This window comes from Planococcus citri, chromosome 4, assembly GCF_950023065.1.
Source record: "Planococcus citri chromosome 4, ihPlaCitr1.1, whole genome shotgun sequence".
In the NCBI taxonomy this organism is placed as follows: domain Eukaryota; kingdom Metazoa; phylum Arthropoda; class Insecta; order Hemiptera; family Pseudococcidae; genus Planococcus; species Planococcus citri.
Window position 1 is genome coordinate 47,320,682 of NC_088680.1, and position 21,378 is coordinate 47,342,059.

The following is a 21,378-nucleotide window of genomic DNA, read 5'->3' on the forward strand; positions in this document are numbered from 1 at the left end:
TGAAAGTGATTTGCATATGGCACTGTCAGCTTATTGTGCAAACCGAAACCTAGGTATCTAAATCAATTTGAATTTGCTCATTCGTTGGTGATTGTATCCGCCAGAATATATCGAAGCACCTACCTATTAGTTATAGGTACCTACCTATCTACTTATCAGTTTGTGTTTTATCAAAAGTGATTATTTTTTGTAAAATATTTGACGTTTCTAATTTTTTGATGTTCACTGATAAATGTTCGATAAACTATTGTACAGGTAGGTTTAAGCATCAGTATTTCAATTGACCACTAGAAAAGTGTTCTGAAAATCAGTTGGTATCTAAATAAATCCTCCCAAATTTATCTTATTTAACCATCACAAAGCATTATTAATTTGGTTTAAGGATCCGAGAAATTATGAAATTAGTCATGAAAGCAGTGATCCTAATAATGACATTAGTTTCGGCAAGGGCTTATGTTGAAACAGTTTTTGAAGAAAACTCCCTCAAAATGGTTTCTATCAATTTCCAAGAAGACGCGATTTTTCCAGTCACCTCGACCTTGCTTTATTCGAAAACATCTGCGATTCTGTTCGATGCTCAGTTCAGCCTGAAAGAGGCCGAAAAACTGGTCAACATTATAAAAGAGACCCAAACAACCCCGACTTCAATCATCATCACTTGCGGAGACCCAGACTATTACTTCGGGCTCGAAGCTATCGTAAAAGCTTACTCATCTGTACGAGTAGAAATACTAGCATCTTCCAAGGTGGTAAACCACATCAATCAAACCAAAGACGCTAAACTGAAAACCTGGGCTCCGCAACTAGGGAATACAGCACCGGATAAATTATATGTGCCTAAACCTATCGACACACTTACATTTTATTTTGATAATACGAAACAGATACAGATGATGGAAATAGATTCTTACGCAGCTTACGTATGGATACCTGAAAATAAAATTATTCTCGGTGGCGTTGGTATCTCTTGGAATATTCACGTCTGGGCTGCTGACACGCAGACTCTCGAAATGCGTTTGAATTGGCGTCAAGTGCTTCAAAAAATGATTGAACTTCAACCCAAGAGTGTCATTCCTGGGCATTTTATCGGAGAACGACCGTTGGTTGGAGATGAAGCCATCAGGTTTACGCTCAGGTATTTGGAATCTTTGGAAGAAGTATTGAAGCAAAATAATTACGAGAATTCTGCTGCTGTGATAAGTTCTATGAAGGCTAAGTATCCTAATCTTGGCGAGGAAAGTAATTTGGAGCTTAGTGCCAAAGTTCTTACCGGGGAAATGACATTTTCAAAATGAGAAAAATTATTTTAAGGAGTTGGGACCAGTTGGAGTGAAGTGTGGGCGTGAGTATTGCAATGTAGGCTAAGTAAAAATAGGTATAAATAGGCACATATTTATGTTCATAATCGTAATAGTATATTACTTAACAAGTAGGGCAATTAGTGTACGAATAGGTACCAACGAGGCGTGGATGTTGCTGCCCGAGCCGCAGGCGAGTACCGTAGGTAACCCACACGAGTTGGTGTTAACGCACTTCTGGCTAAGTAATATATTTTACTTGATTACTCTATAAATAAAAAGTGTATCAGTATCGGGAGATTTTATTAATTTGAAAAAACTTGCCTAACATATAATTCGATCTAATCTTTTTAGTTGTTTACCTACAATTCTTATCGACGTGTTCTACATACAAGTAATTAGGTACAGAACAAATTGTTGAGGGAATATAATCTAAACTTGATATGATCGATGATTTTTATTTTTGCTAAAAACTCAATAAACTAGAAGTACATGCTAAAAAATATGCATCATCATTCATCTCTATTTCAGTGTACATTTAATTGTAGAGTAAGTAATAATCAGAGAACATTCCATCTTCGCATTTTTTTTGGTTTAAAAGGGTACCCCCCCCTCCCTCCCGCGAAGATAGGCGAAATGCACTTGACCTCGGATTTTTATGAAACTCACAGGGTATGTTTAGTACCCCGAAAAAATAATTTTGGGCCGATAGCTCGTCCCCCACCCCACCCTCCTCAGCCAGGTGGGCCAAAAACGCGTTTTTCAGGGGGAAAATTCTGCATCAGCGCGTTATCGAGATGAATTTATTCTGTAAACGAATATAGTTACAGGATACATGGGGGTACCTCCCTGAATTTTTTCAGAATTTTTCATCGCATGGGGGGGAGAAGGAGGGACAAAAGAAAACTTTAAATCAACATTACTCCGGAACGAAAAAACATATCAAAACGATTTTTTCGTCAAATATGTATCTTAAGGTCTACTTTCTATAGAAATCATCACCCGGCCATTTGGAGTGGTGGGTCAAGCTCAAAAGCTCAAAAAACTCAAAAAAACACGTTTTTTACGTTTTTCTCCAAAAATATGGACAAATGGCGGACATCGAAGAGAACCAAGTTGCTCAGCGTGAAATTTTACCTCAGAATGTGTAATTGAAAATTCATTTATATCGCGCGATCGTAAAACTACACGAGCAGAACCAGCGCAGACGTATTGTTGCTTATATCGAGATTCCTGGGTAAAATAAGTGAAATGCCTCTGTCCTCGGATTTCTGAAATTTTGATGAAACGTACATTGTATGGGTACCTTTGACAAAAATAATTATGGAGCCAAAAAATCCCCCCCCCCCACCTCCCTTGCTCACAATAGCGAAAAACGCTTTTTGGGGGAGGGGGAATCATGCTTCAACGTATTTTGAAAAAAAAAGTTCTGGATTCACTCAAAATACTTGAAGAAAATATGATTCTAGCAACGCGAATTTTTTTCAAAAATTGTTGGCCCCTCCAGGGTGAGATATTGACAAAAAAAAATTTGAAAACGCCGTATCTCAGAACCTAATTTAAGCACATGAAATTTTTTTCAAAAATATATCTGCATGAGTACTGTAATTGGTATTTTTTTCAAATTTTTCCTCCAGGTGGGCTATCTTCAAAAACTCAAAAAACACTCAAAATTGTGTTTTTTATGTCACGGCACAACCAAAAAAAACGATCTGTAATTTTGCATGTGGACCTCCAAAAACAATAGAAAACCAACCAACTTCTTGAAACTCCAATTTTGGCGCCATAGGCACCCCCTCTCCCAATTTTGGGCCGAATGTAGATTGACAATATGGGTATCGTTATCATATGAATCGAACTCGCTGAACACGAATATGAAGTTTGATTTGCAGTTGAACCCTCCTAACGGTCACATTGGGGAGAGGGGTTGCCCAAAAATTAAATTTGTTTGTGAAAAATGCTTCAGTATAGCGCTATTTACGAGGACACAACTTATTAATCAAGATTTTCTTGAATTACAAATACCGAGATTGTGGCTGCGACGAACTTTTAATTACTTATAATATGTAAAGTAATTAATTATAAACAGTTTCGGAGCTTTGTCTGATGTGCGCACGCATCTTGAACCATTTAGGTCCAACGGAGTGGCACTGATGAGCCAGCCGCTTTTAGCTAGTCGCTTTATTATGTTTTAATCTCTCTACATATATGAAACGATGCAAGGTTACTTCACCATAATTGGCATAAAACAATCTCTAAAAACGCGAGTGTCAAGTTTACTGGTAAATAACGGATAAATAACTGTGTACCTGTAGGTGATTTTTTGATTTTTTCTGTATAGAGTAACTCATTGACTTGTTGACTTGCGAAATGTATAATTTCCCCTAATTTTTGTTCATTTTTCCATAAAAATATAAAGGGTAAGTATTCCCGGGTAAAACAGGTGAAATGCCCCTGTCCTCGGGTTTTTGAAATTTTGATAAAACATTGTTGGGTGCCTTCAAAAAAAATGTTGGAGCCAAAAAAATTTCCCCTTCCCCCTCCCCCTTGCCCACAATGGCGAAAAAATACCTTTTTCGGGATAAAATCATATTTCGACGAATTGAATACAAGATTTTGAATTCACCCAAAATACATACCTATATTGAGGAGACATGAGTCTAGCAACGTGAATTTTTTCAAAATTTTTTGACCCCCCCCCCACCCTTCCGGAGAGATATTAACAAAAGAAAATTTGAAATCACCGGAACTCCAACCCTAATTCCGGGCACACAAAATTTTTTTTCATTTAAAAATATATTATCTGTATGAGTAGGTACTATAATTAGTATTTTTTTCACATTTTTTCTCCAGATGGGTCATCATCCAAAAACTCAAAAAGCACTCAAAAATGTGTTTTTTTGTGTCACCGCACCGCCAAAAAAAGCGATAATTCCAGTGACATAATTCTGCAATTATGCATGGGGGCCTCCAAAACAATATAAAATCAAACAACTTCTATAAAACCGAATTTTGAGGTCATAAGCACCCCCACCCCATTTCGGTGCGAAAGTCGCTGAACACGAATATGAAGTTAGATTTGCAGTTGGACCCTCCCAAGGGTCACATTGGGGGAGGGGGATGCCCAAAAATTGAGTTTTTTGCGAAATATGTGTAGCAACCATATGAATTTTATATTTAAAATTTCAAGTATGCCGATTACTTGATACAGAAATGACAACTGCCAATTACTGGTGAAGTTTACCTTATACGCGAACTTGTGGTCGGTGAGCGTAAATGCTTTTGCTTAGTTAAAATACCGGTAGGCCGTTAGTTTGATTCTTTAATTATTACTTTCTAATTGCGCTAGTACAAGTTTGTCACGTTATCGGTGTTTTATATTTCATAACTTAATTATTGAGCTTTGCAATTATTTTTATGCTTGTCAGTCCACATGATCGCCAGTGCCCAGTGCTGCTAGTATTTTCTATAGATAACGACGAACTAGGTAAGTGATTTAAATCATATCTCGAGTGTAATGATAAGTACCTAGCTATCTTACCATATTCAATATTTTGCCAAGTATCGGAGGATTTCCCTCTGAGCCACTGAAATTTGGGGTGCCATGCCTGTATCTATAAGTATGTGGTATTTTTTCTCGCATTTCATATTTTTTAAATACAGAACAATGAGAACATAGTTAAAGAAATACTCCTAAATTATAGCAAATATTTTTTTAAATAATATTGTGTTCAGTGTTGGGTGCTTATTGAAAAAAAAGGTAAGATAGAACTTATGTAATTAGGATCTCACCAACCCAAAACCACAAATGTGACAATTTTTCATATTATTATTAATGCATTTAAAATTCAAATCACTGATACAGAAATTATTGTGAGAAGTTATGAAAAAGCCAATTAATAATTTTCAACACCCTTTCTGTTTACTGAGAATAATTTTCCCATGTGTCCAGAACCATCGAAATTAGATGGGGAGGGGGCCAAATTTTTTAATATTGAAATTTCTAAAAAAAAAAAAAACATATCTATCATTCAACTTTTAAAAATTTTAAAGCCAAAAAATAAACTTCTCGTATTAAAAACATCGTTTTTATGCTTCTCGTCGAAATACAAATTTTTGAAAATTTTCACCCTCGCTCGCTCAGGTGTGTTTTCTTTTTAAAAATTCAGTAATTTCAGAAGAAAAAAATCATTCAAATTCTAAATTTTTAAAAGACAAAAAGTAAACTCCTCGAATAAAAAACATCGATTTTATGCAGTTTTAAAAACAAATTTTCGAAGGGTTTTGCCCTCGTTTCGCTCAGGCTAATTAATTTGTTCTCGTTTTAAAATAAAATTTCCCATTTGAGGACTCCAAAAATTCAAAAAGGAAAATATTTTCTGTTGACATAACCCGCCTCTAAAAAAAACCTCTAGTTTCGTTTCTAAAAAATGGGACCACATCGACTCTTGACGACCCTAAATGACGTCAGGGCTCATATTTTTGGAACCTTTTGAAAACATTGAAAAATGTCGCTCAAACAGAGACATGCTACATTTAAAAAAAAAATAATATGTAGTTACCTACTTAATCAATATTTCATTAATATTTATATATTTTTAATTATTCTCGTAAAGAAAGCATCCCAACTCGTGCCAAAATTTTTGAAAAGGAAAAGGCTAGATTGAAAGAGCTTAGCATGTAAAAAATGCATCACAAACTAAAATTTTAAATGCTATGGTGCATTTTTTGATTTTTGGTTAATTTTTGAAAATCAAATTTGGCCCCAAAATGAGAAAAAAAATCAAAATTTTACCACATACATAAAACAGTTCCGAATCGTTTTGAGAAGTTCTGGAGCATCCAGCGCCTCTTATTTTTGAAACTTGAAAAAAATTTACTCGATGATTTTGGAAAGTTGAAATTGACTCTGTATCCTAATTTCAACATGATATATCTACTGATGGTATTTCAAGTAGGTAGTTTTGAAGCCTCCAGCAACTTTTTGGAAATTTCTGATTTCCAAAAAACGCCATCAAGTGATTCCAAACTGGTATTCATCGATTTTAGAGAAATGGTGGGTACTTTAGGGGGTCACTAACAAGCACCAATCACGGTCACACGTGGTAAATTTGAAATGGATTGATTTTATGGTGTTTCCTTAAAAGTGAATTGAAATACCCAAAAAGTCGCGGGAGGCTCCAAAATGGCTCGAAACGTCAAAAATATGCTGTTGACTGGATTTCAGCTTTTTATGTCAAAGGTTCTAAAATCAACTGGAGACTGCAGAACTGCTCAGAATAGTTCAAAACAAGTTCCAATCGATTGGAATGGCCAAAAATAGGTTGCATACCAAATTTCTGCTTTCTAGGCTAATTTGGTGACATTTGATTTTTTTTTCTATTTTTAGCCTTCGATTTTCAAAAATTCACCAAAAATCAAAAAATGCATTTCAACACTTGAAATTTTGGCTAATGATATATTTTTTTGCCTGCTCTTTCGATCTAGCTTTTTGTGATTTTTGAGCGAGTTGGAATAGATATTCTTGTCAGAAAATCAACGTTAGTAAAACATTTAAAATAGAATACCTATTACCTACCAACCTACCTGTATACTTATAGTCGGGGTGCTCGCAAAAGTATCTATTGCACCCCCCCCCCCTGGTTGATCCTCCGAGACAACTTTTTTCTTAAAGGGAGAGTCCAGTCCTAAGGAACATTTCTTTTCCTTGACCTCACAAATAAAGTGGCCCTACATACAAAATGGTGGCCATTTTGATTGACAGGTCAGCCAACATCACAGATTTTACGTTCCAACATAGGACTTTTCAAACCGTACAAAGTTAGATCGAAAGATCAGGCAAAAATTCATCACCTGTCAAAATTTCAAGAGCTGAAATGACTTTTTTGATTTTTGGTGAATTTTTGAAAATCTTTAGTCCAAAAATAAGGGGAAAAACAAAATTTTACCGAATTGTTCAAGAAAGCTGAAATTTGGGATATACCCTATTTTCGACATGCCAAATCGATTGGAAACTGTTTCAAACCGTTTTGAGCAGTACTGGAGCCTCCAGCAGAGTTTTGAAACTCGAAATTCCCACAAAATTTTATCAAATGGATTGGAAAGCCGAAATATTCTGCAAACTAATTTCAATACGCTACGAAGTCGACTACAGGTGGATTTTAAGTCGTTTTGGAGCCTCCAGCGACTTTTTGAAAATTATTGGAGCCTCCAGTAGATTTTTTAAACTCGAAATTTCCCAAAATTTCATCAAATGGAGATTAAAAGCTGAAATTCATTCTGCAATACTAATTTCGATACGCTACGAAGTCGACTGCAGGTGGGTTTAAAGTCGTTTTGGAGCCTCCAGCGACTTGTTGAAAGGTTGTATGGCGTTTTTTCGAAAATTGAAATTTCCAAAAAGTAGCTGGAAGCTTCAAAACTATTTGAAACCACCATACAGTCGACTTCATATCGTGTTGAAATTAGTTTGCAAAGTAAATTTCAGCTTGCTAACTCCATTTGATAAAATGTTGATGGGAATTAATCTGATGAGGACTCCAGTAATTTTCAAAAAGTCGCTGGAGGCTCCAAAACAACTTAAAATCCACCTGGAGTTGACTTCGTAGCGTATTGAAATCAGTTCGCAGAATGAATTTCAGCTTTTCCATCTCCATTTGATGACATTTTGGGAAATTTCGAGTTTCAAAAATCTGCTGGAGGCTCCAGAACTGCTCAAAACGGGTTGAAACAGTTTCCAATCGATTTGGCATGTCGAAAATAGGGCTTATCCTAAATTTCAATTTTCTTGGCCAATTTGGTAAAATTTTGATTTTCCCCCTCATTTTTTGGCCTAAATTTGATTTTCAAAAATTCACCAAAAATCAAAAAAGTCTCATTTGCCGGATCTTTTGATCTACCAGGGCTAAAAATGATCCTTAGAACTCTCCCTTTCTAAGAAAAAAAGTTTTCCCGGATGATCGACGGGGGGAGGAGGAGTGCAATACATCCTTATGCGGGCTCCCCGAAAATTAGTTATTCTTATATGCAAGTATTATAAAACGTTATTATTTGGTTTAGGATTCAAGATTTGTCAAGTAACGCTGTAGTCGAAATGATGAAAACAACAATGAAAGCAGTGATTCTAATAATAACCTTGGTTTCGGCGAAAGCTATTCACGTATCTCGTACTTCAAGAAATTGGTTCGAGACGGAAGAAGACCCTGTCGAATTGCTTGTCTTCAATTTTCAAGATGAGAAGTCTCCAGTCACCTCATCCTTGATTCATTCTAAAAACGATGCGATCCTATTCGATGCTCAATTCGGTCTCAATCACGCTAATACAGTAGTGAGCTACTTGCGCGATGCTAACATAAAGCCTGGCTTAGTTATCATTACTAGCGGAGATCCAGACTATTACTTCGGCCTGCAAACTGTCCTCGAGGCTTTTCCGTTTGTAGATATCGTAGCATCTCCTAGAGTGGTAAACTGGATTAATCAAACCAAAGACCAAAAACTGGCAACCTGGGGTCCGGAATTGGTACCTTATGCGCCAACTGAACTATATGTACCAAACACTATTGACCGAGATACGTATTACCTTGATAACAGAAAAGAAATCCAACTGATGGAAATAAATTCCCCCGAAGCTTACGTATGGATCCCAGAGAATAAAGTTATTCTTGGAGGTAATGCCATCTATTGGGAGGTACACGTCTGGGTAGTGAACTCGAGAACTCCTGAAACGCGTGCATACTGGCGCCAAGTGCTTCGACAAATGCTTGCCCTCGAACCCAGGGTTGTCATTCCTGGACATTGGATAGGCGAACGGCCCATATTTGGTGATGAGCCTATTAGATTTACGCTCCAGTATTTGGAAATTTTCGAAGAAGCACTGGAACGTAATAATTACCGCAATTCTACAGCTGTGATAGCTTACATGAAAGAGAGGTACCCGAATCTTGCTTTGGAAGATTTTCTAGAGCTTAGTGCCAAAGTTCTAACAGGGGAGCCGGCGGTCTTTTAAAAGCGAGAAAAATTATGCTGAGGAGTGATGATGGTCGAATATTTTGAAAATAATCAGAATTTTAAAAACATCGAAAAACTTTGATGAGCAGATTTCCAATATTTTTTAGAGTAGGCACCAGGTAGTTAAGATCCTTGTAATGTACATATTTGATTTTGTAATATATTGTCTGACTTGTTTCGAAATCTTGGAAATAATTTCAATTTCCAACGCAAATTTACGTTCTGATGTCATAATTAATGTTGAACTCTTAAAAAGTTCAAAAAACGTGATCAATTCCTAATATTATTATTGGGCAGGTGCACATTTTTTTTTTTTTTTTTTTTTTTAAATTATTTATTCACGGAGGTGCAACATTTCAATGTTTTATTAGGTACCTAATTTAAAAAATTGGAAATAAATGAAGAGTAAACCTTCAAAATTCGAACTTAAATAAATGAAAAACAGAAGTTTGTTTTGTGAAACGTGCATACTTATTAGTATCGACTATCTAGTGTGTTTATGTAAGCATACCCAAGTTATAAGTATACATACATGTTTAAAATATAATAAAAATGCTTGTTTATGTTCATAGTGTGATACTAATTCTACCTACTCATTTTTTCCCCCTTAGAAACGTGAACGTTCCTTACTTTTTTATAAATCTTTGTCTATATAAATATTTTCCAAGTGTGGCTTTAGATAGCCAATCTGGAACTTGAAAAAAGCTTGGCTACAATTTAAGGGTTAGAAATTTTCAAGTAGGTACCTGCCAATTTTTTTAATGTTCAAAATTCGAATTTTCATCATGGGGGAAAATCTCCGGGAGACACTGGACACATAAAATCAACATTCGTTTTTTTTGTTGTTTTTTTTCAGAAACGTGAAAATTTTTTTCTTTTTCATGATGAATCCATGCCTATTCAAACCTTTTTTTTTTTAGCGTAGATCAGATAAACAATCTGTAACTTGAAAAAAAATGTAATTGAAAGTATAGAATTGAAAAAATTTTGAGCTTGAATTCCCCCCTCGGTCCCACGTGAGAAATCTCCTTGAAACCACCCCAGTTCTTATCAAAAATATTTCATAACCTTAATCATGTTTCAAGAAATAAAAAACATCCATGATTGAGAACTTTTCTCAAATAAAAGACGTGTACTAACTGTAGAGCTGGGGGTTTTTATGCAGAAATATGATGAAAATGCAATATTATATGCAATTTTTTCACCTGAAATATGCAAAAAAATATGCAAAAATCGCCCAAAATATGCAAAAAATATGTAAGTATACAAAAATTTCAGTTTGAGTGATGTACCCTTAAAAAGGATTTTTCAATCTAAAAAATGTAAAAACTGCCAATTCAAAACAAAATGAACGCAGTGATAAAAAATACACTTCTTCTTTTTAAAAATGAGCAAAACAAGCCCTTTCGTAATGATAAATTCATCGTAAAAAAATTTGTAAGTATCCCTTTCAATTTTCGATTACACAAATGCCAAATAAATCGAATATAGATATGCCTACAGGGTGCTCAGAAATATCGTGAACCCCTAAAAAAGTTTTCTGGTAAATATTTCGGTTGGTCACAGTGAATGATAATAATGATAGCACATGATTGGTTGTTGGATTGGAGAGATACCATTCCACCAATCATATGCATCTATTTCACGTTGCCAACCTATATTTTTAATGAAAAACTTTCTTTGGTGTTCACGATATTTCTGGGCACCCTATATCTCACACGTGAGGATGGACGTCGAAAAAAAAAGTATTGTAGATTTGGACCAAATTCCCAAAAAAGTAGGGTCATTTTTGAGGAAAAAAACAATAACAAAAAATCATTTTTTTTCCACCTAGACACCCCTCAACTAATGGTAAAATTTCTCAAACAGCACTAAAAAGATGCGATTCAAGTTTTTGCATTGGCCTGGATCATTTCTGGCTCGATTCGAGACTACTTTTAGTCCCCAACAGGGCTCTCAAAAAATGACAAGGCGAGAAATTTGAGATTTCCCATTTCTTAAAAATTACCCCAAATTAGCTCGAGTTACCGCCCAGACATTTTCAATGAAAATGTTGGTAAATTAAAAAGGAAATGTCAACAGTGTTTACTTAATGCTCCAACATTTTCAAAATTTCTATGAGAAGCTACCTAGTTTTATTCAAAAATTGTCAGAATGGATATTATTGTACCTATGTAAGTAGATACCTATTTGTAGGTAGGTAGGTAAAGGTATATGACCTACCTCATTTTTTCTTGCTTATACGTAAATCAATTTTGAGGAAAATTTCCTTTCAAGATATTAGCCAACATTGTAGCCAATCTCACAAAACTTGATATTAGCAATGAATTATAATGAATCTGAAAAAAATGGAAATAAAATTTTAATTGGACAGCGTTGGGGGGCAGGGGCGTTGAATTTGGAAAATCAACAACGAGAACGAATGGGATTTTTCACGCTCCACAGTGACTCGGATGGCGAAAAAAGGCGCGCATGGCGTTTTACAACAAAACTATGACCCAAGAGTTGAAAGTAGCAATTTTGCAGTAATTTTCAACGAGGAATTCGAATACGATGCCCTTTTTTTCTCCAGACCCCTTGGGGGGGGGGGGTGGTACCAAAACCAAATTTTGTAAAAATGAAAAAAAATTCGAGTGTTATGTCAAAATGTAGGTTTTTTGGCTCGAGAAACACGAATCTGAGGTCCTTTTTTCCCTCAGACTGTGATAGTGTATATGGCCAACCTGGTGTCAACGTACATTCAGGGTCTACTACTGTGGTAACACTGCGTCCGTCCTCGTAAGCGGAGCTCCGTCCGAGCTACGTAGAGGAGAACGAGCTAGTCTGTAGATGACAGTGGCAGAAATAGTATGTCTGTTACCAGTCGTCTCAGCGTGAGTCTGTTCTTATAGCTAGGAGAGACACCAACGTGTATCTCCGTGCTCGTTCTCCCTGATCAAGAGGACAAAGGACAGCTCGCCATCCGTGTTCGGTTTAATTACCATTCATATTTACCTTAAATGAGTTAATTTACCCGTTCGCGGGAGTTTTGTTAATATACCCCATCGAGGGAGTTCGGTTAATGTTTAAAGTACCCCATCGTGGGAGTAAATCGTGTTAATATACCCTGTAAGGGAGTTTTTGTGTAAATGTAACGTAAATAAATACCTCTTGAGTAACCAAAACCGTATTTATTATCGTAATATGCAATATTCTAATTCATCTGTACTGTGTATCCTGTGCTATCCGAGCAAATAACAGGTAAGTCCACGTAGTGGTATAAATATTCCGTCTAAGTGGTATTTCTAGTCTTCACCCCGTAAATAGGTAATTATTATTATCTTCACACTAGCGCAGTCCAGGTGTCTTTTAATATTACATTGGCGCCTGGATCTTCCTGAAAAGTTCAAGGTCGAATCACTGTCAGCATTCGACTTACGAACTAATGTTTGTACACACGTGACAATCTCAAGGTCATACGAAGTACAGACTTCCCTCCCCTTAGATAACATCTAATCTCTCTGAAGGTCATACAGAGAAGCTCAGTACGTCAATCTGAGACCAAATTATTCCCTTTAATTCGATCTTCAGACCCAAATCGGTACACACGTGGTGAAACCAACTGTCAAGGTCACACGTTGTACAGATATATCCCCCCTTGTTCTTTTCTTTTGTCAAACAGAAAGTTCAAGAAGACTGCTATTGCAGTACCCCAAGGACGAATCCCTACTCGTTTTTCTCGCGTTTTTCTGTCTTAGAGATATCTCACCTCTCTCAAGGTCAAAGTGTGTACAGCCTTGCACCGACAGAGAAGGCAGATAGGCCATTGTCAGTGCCGAGGCGAGTAGATTCATTCTCCTTCCCATCCCAAAAGATCATTGTCAGTATCTTTTCTCCCCAAATCACGTTTCTTACTTTTCAAGGTCACACAGTCAGTTGACTGGAAGAAAGTAATAAACGTGAAATCAAGTATATCGAGCTTGATACCCTCGTTAGAACCCTCCTATAGGACATAGTCAATGCCTAGAAAGACGATTCTAACGACCTAATCCCCAAAATTTCGTTTTCAAAGTCTCAAGGTCATAATTCCATCTGACCGCGCGGAGACGAAAACGAAACAATTTTAAGCAGTTTTCAGCTTAAAACCATTGTAAATAATCCCTATAATCCAGAAATTGGACAAAAGATCAATTCCAATCCATTTCTGAGGACCACGAGTTGTTGCACAATATTTCATCATCCAACACTCGTTGTGTGCCAGGCGAAGTTTCCCGCCAAAACACACAAGGTCACCTCTAGTGTGGACACGTAGCACATTTTAGTACCACCGCTACCCCACCTACCTACCCTAGAAAACGTTAAAAACGCACCTACTCAGAGTGCAAGGCGATTTTGCCCGCCAAGACCACTATCAAGGTCATAGCAAATAAGCAAGGCCGCCATATTGTTGCATCAGCCGAAACCAGTAAAGACCACGCCCTCTGAGCATTCATACTCAAGGTCGTTGCGGACAGAACACATTCGTGTTTGTCAAGGTTACACTCTATCTAACGGAGCTGCGCGCGCAGTCCAAAGTTGTTTGTTTAGGTGTACCTCGCCTGTATTCCATACAGCTCCGCAGTCTTTGTTTCGCGCGCGTTTTAGTGCCACGTTTTCGACATTCATCCTCCCTGTTAGTTAGTTTTATTGCCACGTAGTCAGTAAGTGTTCTTCAGATTTAGTTTTTATTCTATTTCTTCTAGTGTATTATTTTATTTTCTCTTTTTATTAATTCAGTGCTATCAATTTTGTCGTAAATAATTCAAGTGCATGACCATTTATTATTTTCTACGGATTTTTATCATTTATTCAGATATAAATGAATTCAAGTGCATGACCATTTATTGATTTATATCATTTTCTTTTTTCTTTTTTATTTTGATTATTCTTTCGCTTATTTTTTACGCAATAATTTCTAATTGCTTTCCAATATTTTTTATTTTGTATTTTATTTTCCATTTTTTCTTTCTATTTTTTGCTTAATTTTATTTTTCTTTTCTTTTTATTTCTTTTTCGTAGTTAATTAGTTCATACTCTATTTTGTGTGCATTATTTTCATATTTATTTTTGCTTTTGTGTTTACATATTGTCTCGTGTTTCGGCATATCTACTCAATAAAGATGCCGATGCAAACACGCACTAATACAGGTTCCAAGCCTCGGTTCATTCATTGCTTATGTCCGTTAAGCAGGCATAGGAACTCCTGTCCCAATTTTGTCAAAAACCCAACTACGACCTTGAATCAAAATAAAGATTCGATCCCGATCATGTCAACGAATCAAATTAAAGATTCATCTCAAAGCGTGACTATGAATCAAACTCGCGATTCAGATCCGAAGTTCCATCAGGATCAGTCCGCTTCTCAGCCAACTCAACCTCGAGTGAGGTTAATACCGATTCGAGTACAAACTGCTTCGCAGTTAAGTCCTTTGTCACTAACTTCATTTTTTGGTAGCAAAGACTCGTCAGAAGACCGAAATGATTCCGAGTCAAAGGAATCAGAGGAAGAAATAGAGGACGAAGCATCTCAAGCTATGCCCTCGTGCTCATTTCCCTCACCCAAGGTCATTCAATCAAATTCGAAAGAAACGCCTAAAAGTCAAAAGGCACTTCAGCCAAATCTCGAGGCAGTACCATCTCAATCATCGGTACATCAAAAGAATTTGATTTCTGACGAACAGCCCTTCAGGTTGGAATCTCATTACAGTATCGAAACTCCCGATACTGATTTTCCGAAGATACCTGAAAATATTGATAAAAACAACCCCATGCTTGACTTATTTCAACAAACGTGGTCGCGACAAGCTCAAAACGTCAAAGAGCTTCGTACGGGGTACATTCTTCATGAAAGGTATATCAATGACCTTGAAGATGACCGTGCTACAGTTGCGAAAATTTTGAAACAAAACTCTAAAGCCATCAAGCAAATCGATAAAGCATTTCATGACTTCGGTCAAACATGCGAAAAATGGGCTCAAAATCTCACGCAAGCTACCGAAGAACACACCTACAAAGCGAATTCCGTAGCCACGGATGCCCGCAATATCGCTGTGAGCACCGCGGAAGCTTTCCATAAAGACAGGGAATTACGTGGCAAACAAATGGATACTCATCTCAAAGAGTGCCGAGTTATTGCCACGGAGCTAGCAAACTTGAAACAGGCTTATTGTCAAAACAGCCGCTCACAACCTGCTATGTCTAAAACCAAAACTCTCCCTGTCGACGCTGCGTCCTTGAAAAGCGCAGGTATATTTTATGACGATTCGAAGAAGTTTTTCCCACACGAATTCGTTAAATCATTTGAGTCTTTCTTTAAGAACACCCAAATCGTAGAAGAACACAAGGTCTTCGCGTTTAAAGGGGTCATTAAAGGTAAAGATGCCGAGAGGTGGAAGAGCAAAGTTGAGTCCGTGGACTCATACGATGTTCTTTTACAACGATTTTTCGATTTCTATTGGGATAGAACTCATCAACGTGACGCTATCGATTATTGTGAATATCACTTCGTAACCACCGAAGGTCCAAAAGAAATGGCGGACGAAATGATCCGATGGGCGAACACGTTGATGAAATGTACGAATCCATGCGAAGAAGACATCATCGACTTATTAGTTAACAAGGCTCCGGTGGGATACCGAATGTATCTTACTGAGAAGGGCCAAACTATCGAACAACTAATTTCAAAACTCGAATTCTTCGCAAATGACGATGTCGATCCTAAACGCCAGGTACCGATCACTTTCACCGGTCCAGCGTACAGTAACCATCCTTATGGTCTTACCAACCTTAAAGATTCCGTTTCTCAAGGTCCTGCGAAAAATTCAACCTGGACAAAAGATTCAAAGTCCAGAGGACAAACAGAAACGATGGAATCGATACAGCAATATTTCACGAAATTGCTAGGTGGTAATTCCAACCAACACGATATTGTCATATCGCTTGCCGCGAAAAAGAAACCAACATCAAATTTCTTAAATTCCGGCATAGCAAAACCCAAACAATTGTCAATTAGTAACGGCGGTGAACAGACCGAAGTTTCCAAGGTCATCTCGAAACCCAAGGTCACTTCGGCCGAAGTACCTCACGCCAACACTGAAACTCAGAAAACAAGTAGGTTTACCCCGAAAGTTTCCTCACAACAACCAATTCCTCTTACCGCACCCGTCAAAGAACTACGTCTTGGTGAAAATTCACCGGAGTCCGTTCAATTGTCCGACGAAGAGGTAGAGGAACTACAACCGACATTCTCAAGTCTGACCTTACGATCTCAATCAGACGATGACGCAGAACTGTCGGAAAACCTCAACAACTAGACATCCAAGGGGCAATGCCTAGTTATGTCGATCCAGCCCCTACTTCCTTGCCTATCTTCGAGGAATTCATATGGATAGGTGATGGTATAGCTCACTATTTATTCCGAGGCGATTCTCCATTGGATACTTATCCACCGCCATATTTACGTGATCAAATTAGCTTACCTCATCTACTTGAAAAACTCAAACAAGCAGACTTTCCTTCTCAAGGAAAGTTTATTGTCTCAATGTGTCAAGCGGAGATGAATTATGGTAACATGCCTTATAGCATAGTGGAATCTCAATTTCAAGCCATAATTGATTATCTCCTAGAGACGGGGGCGGATTTGATAGTATTACTATTTCCGATTGTCAAACCCCGCGTTCCTCCATTGAATCCCGAAGATAGGAAAGACAAACAAATTCCGGTTTACCTTTCCAGATACATCTTTTACCGCAATCTTTTCACCGAAGCGGCGAAACATCCGAAGATCGTATTCTGGAAGGATCCCGCTTTAAATTTCACACTCAACGAAATTATCGAAAGCGAAAATGGTAAACCTTATAAACAAGCCCTTGTCGGTACGAAGAACGAGATTCTGGTTGATCCAACCAAGTTCAAACTCTCAAAACTGTACCAAAAATATTACCCGGACATGTCAATTTATCGTTACTTATACGATCAAATCTGTCATGGAATATATGAAATTGTCGAAATCCATAAGAATTGTCAAAAGGCAAATCGTGCCGATGGATTCGACAGAGCTCATCCGTATGTAAACATGGAGAAAGCTTTCACTCACAAGGTCAATTTCCATCCGACCTCCATGTCATACAATTCCAAGGTCATTCAACAAGCACTTCCGCGATCCGAATTCAAGGACCGGAAAGAATGCAAATCTCAAAAAACCCAGGAATCTCAACCTGGAAGACAGGCCTCAAAACCTGTATGTCACACCAATGACCTTGAAAATATCAAACATGTCAAAATAAGCACAAAACTGCTAAATGCCCCAGCAGGTGCTATAAACTCAAATTTGTCAAAACGCAATACGAAGACGTATGCACCCTCAAGTGACTCGTATCGCGGACTGTTCAAAAAATCAATAATGACAGATCCGCCAGCACGAGCTTCTAAACTTTCAAAAATGACATACCCAGTCAGGATACAAACCAAACGTGGTTTAAAGCTCAAATATCCAAAAGGTGTCCGTGTCAGAGATTACTCAGACGGCTCTTCCGACGACAAAAGCAGTTGGGAAGAAGCTCAGGCCGCTGAAAAATTCGAAATCTCTTCCAACGCTAAGATCACAAACTTCGTAGACTCCGTAGACAATACCTACATCGAAGATGGTGAACATGTTGACTCCTATTACGATCAATTCCTAATTTCCGAGCGAACGGATGACCCAGGTTGCGTTGTTCCCATTATTATTGGCAACAAAACCTTCTCCATCCAACTTGACTGCGGTGCCCTCCCTAATGTCGTTTCCCCAAAGGTCCTCGAGGCTATTTTCCGAGCCGTCGACCGACCACTCCTTAAAATTCGTTTAAGACGACCCATCCAACTTCGCATGGCTAACGATGCTATAGTCAAAGCAGCCACACACGTTGTCATCATCGACTTTAACCTTGGACCTGAGAATATGAGCATGCCATTCTACGTAATGGATACTCCTGGACTCACATTTATCATGGGACGTGTTGCTATGGATGTAGTCAAAATAACCCCTTGTATAAACGAGCGTGTCGCACTCTGTTCTCCAAGAGGCAAAGACCCATTTTCCGTACCTTATATTGATCCCGATTGTTATCACGATGCGCTATCTCTGTGTAAAATCCAACTTATGACTGGAGATACATTGAGCATCCGTAACACCACTGTATATAACACCAGATTAACTATTCCTGGTTATGATTTCAAAAAAGATCGTGACAAAGCCTATCAGATCTTCATAAACAACCTCCAAGATGACCTTCAGGAACTTGTCGAGGATGAAACTTCATCCGAAGAAGAAATCTTTGAAGGCATGCGCAAGATCGAAGCCTATAAGGAAGTATTTAGCCTTAACCCAGGCAAATACAACGGAGAAAAAGTCCACTTCTCATTTATTGAAGGACAAGGTCATTTAGTCCCTTTCAGAGGCGAACGTTATCGTCCCCCGAATAAACTCAAGGAAGCGTTAGATCTCACTGTTGAAAAAATGCTCGCCCTTGAAATTATCCGTCCCTCTCGATCGATACAGATCAATACCCTTGCTCCTGTTATCAAAAAGAATGGTGAAATTCGTTTCTGCCTTGCGGCAGACGAATTGAACAAATTTCTTCAAAACATTCTGACAGAACCGGCTACCATGGAACAAGTGATTTTCAGTGGATCTGCGGATAAATACTTCTGCACCCTTGATTTCACCTCTGGCTTCTGGCAGCTGGAGCTTGACGAAGATTCCAAGCCCTTTACAGCTTTCATTGTCAATGGTCAGGTTTACGAATTCAATCGCCTACCCTATGGACTCAAAATCTCTAGTGGCGAATTCGTTCACATGATCAACCAAGTCATTCCCAATCGCCCAGGTATCTCCAAATATGTCAACGATATCAAAATTTCCGGCAAAACTTTTTCCGAAACCCTGGACAGGCTTCTTGATGTATTACAACGCATCAAACAAGCAGGATTGACCTTAAACCCCACAAAAACTCGCTTCTTCAAAAAGCGTACCGAACACCTTGGTTTTGTTCTCTCCGAAAATTCAATTGAGAAACAAGATTCTAAAGGTGAAAAATTCGATAAATTCGAATTAGATCATACCAAAAAAGGCAAATTTTCCCTCAATGCCAAAAAACAAGTGCTCGCTCTCCTTGGTAACACCATCCTATATAGTAAATTCATCGACAATTACATGCAAATTGTGAAACCTATATACGAACTCACGAAGCAGGATGATCCGGTAAAATGGACAGATCTGCAGCAAGAGGCATTCGAAACCCTCAAACGCGAGTATCGTAAAGAATTCAAACTATGTCAACCTCCCCAAGAAGGCGACCTCTATCTTGACACCAAAATCTCCGAAGACGCCATGCACGGTGTCCTCTTCTCAATGAATAACGGAGAAAAACATATCATCATGTTTGCCTCTGTAGGTTTCAAAGATTGTCAAAAGCTATTCACGCTGTATGACAGAGAAATGATGGCACTGGTCACTATTCTCAAAAAACTCCAAATTTGGATTTGTGGTAGACGTATTCACGTCCGTTCAAACCTATTTGCTCTTTATCAAGAGTACAAAAAGTTGGCACGCATTCACCGCAAAGCCGCGAAATGGGTTACCACGACCAATTGTTTCGACCTTGTCTACGACATGAAGTATTCCAATAACGCCCTTTACGATGTAAAGGCACCGGAATTAGAACTCATGTTCGATCCTAAAAAAGCAGAACCCTATACCATGGATACATTCAATATTGGTATAGCCGAAATCTCGAAAGATCTAAATTCCGAACCTTTGACCTTGAACATGGCGAACTTCGAAACGCATCTTCCTCCTGTAGAAGTCAAATTTCTTCAGCACAATATTCCGAAGTTGATGGACCTGCTCTCAAATATCGATTCCGAGCAACAAGTCGACGAGCGGTGCGTAGAAATCATCCGTTCTCTCGAAAAACGGATTCCTGCAAACAACAAGAAAGAACGTTCCAGGCAAAGGCGACGACGCGAAATCTATCATATCGCGAAATCTTCCGAAGATCGAAAACTACTTCTACGAATCCTACCAGATGGCACCAAAGTACCACATCTCCCTGACAGACTCCTCTTCGACACGGTGAATTTTCTTCACTGCGAATATGGTCACACCGGAGCTGCACGTCTAGATGTCATTTTCAGACAACTGTACTACCATCCGAACTCTTTGAATTATATCAAAGAAATTACCAACAGCTGCATTGTCTGTAAAGTCAACAAAAACTATGCCGTTCACAAGACCTTAGAATACGCCCAAATCGAAGCATTTGCGATTGGTGATGTAGTCTCAGTCGATATCTACGGTCCGATAGTCTCTCTCAAAGACCATCCGAAGTATATTCTCGTTGCCAAAGACGTCTTCACCGGCAGAATTTGGCTACGTACCATGCTCAAAATCACCAAAAAAGTGGTGTGTAACACCATGTTATCCATTTTGGCTAATATCAAAGCCTCCAACATCCAAGTGAAGAAAATAATTACCGATAATGGTTCCCAATTCATCTCGGATTCATGGTGTAATCTTCTCGAAGACAATAACATCAAAGTCGCACACACCACCGCGTACAACCCGCAATCATCATCTGTCGAGCGGACGATGCGGTGCATCGGTGACAAATTACGCGTTAAAATCAACAGATTCTACGATCCATACCGATCTCACGTCAATTGGAAGATATTTGTCGATAAAATTCAATCCGAATTAAACAACACGCCTACACCATTTGGGTTCACTCCGAACCAAGCATGGTACATTCCTGACACCACGTGTCCACTTCTTCCTCAAAAGAAGCCATGGTTCAACTTCCGGTATCATCTCATCAAACTCCGAGAAAAACTACTCACTTCTGAAGTTCCATCGGTCGACATTGATACCTGTTTAACCACCCTTTTCGATCACAATAAAGATTTAGTATACGATACTGATGGTTACGTCCGTGTCACTGCGGACGGAGCATGTTCAAAAAACGGCGATCCTGCTGCAATTGCTGGTATAGGCATTTGCTTCGCTCCAGATTCTAAG

At 38.2% G+C, this 21,378-nt stretch overlaps 2 protein-coding genes across 2 annotated transcripts; both read left to right on the top strand.

Moving 5' to 3' along the window:
* The first annotated feature begins 61 nt into the window (after positions 1–61).
* On the top strand, positions 62–1,592 carry LOC135845267 (uncharacterized). The gene is made up of 2 exons (XM_065363736.1): positions 62–255; positions 383–1,592. The coding sequence occupies exons 1-2, from the start codon at positions 233–235 to the stop codon at positions 1,293–1,295; spliced, it is 936 nt and encodes a 311-aa protein (XP_065219808.1). The 5' UTR covers positions 62–232; the 3' UTR covers positions 1,296–1,592.
* Positions 1,593–4,544: 2,952 nt separating this feature from the next.
* LOC135844537 (uncharacterized) lies at positions 4,545–9,872 on the top strand. Its single transcript, XM_065362759.1, has 2 exons — positions 4,545–4,785; positions 8,358–9,872. The coding sequence occupies exon 2, from the start codon at positions 8,392–8,394 to the stop codon at positions 9,301–9,303; it is 912 nt and encodes a 303-aa protein (XP_065218831.1). The 5' UTR covers positions 4,545–4,785; positions 8,358–8,391; the 3' UTR covers positions 9,304–9,872.
* The last annotated feature ends 11,506 nt before the right edge of the window (positions 9,873–21,378 follow it).

Bases quoted from the DNA above. Each gene is read 5' to 3' on its own strand.
- LOC135845267 (XM_065363736.1), top strand. From the start codon at position 233: ATGTTCGATAAACTATTGTACAG. The intron at 256-382 runs GTAGGTTTAAGC...ATTTGGTTTAAG, and splicing joins TTCGATAAACTATTGTACAG to GATCCGAGAAATTATGAAAT.
- LOC135844537 (XM_065362759.1), top strand. From the start codon at position 8,392: ATGATGAAAACAACAATGAAAGCAGTGATTCTAATAATAACCTTGGTT.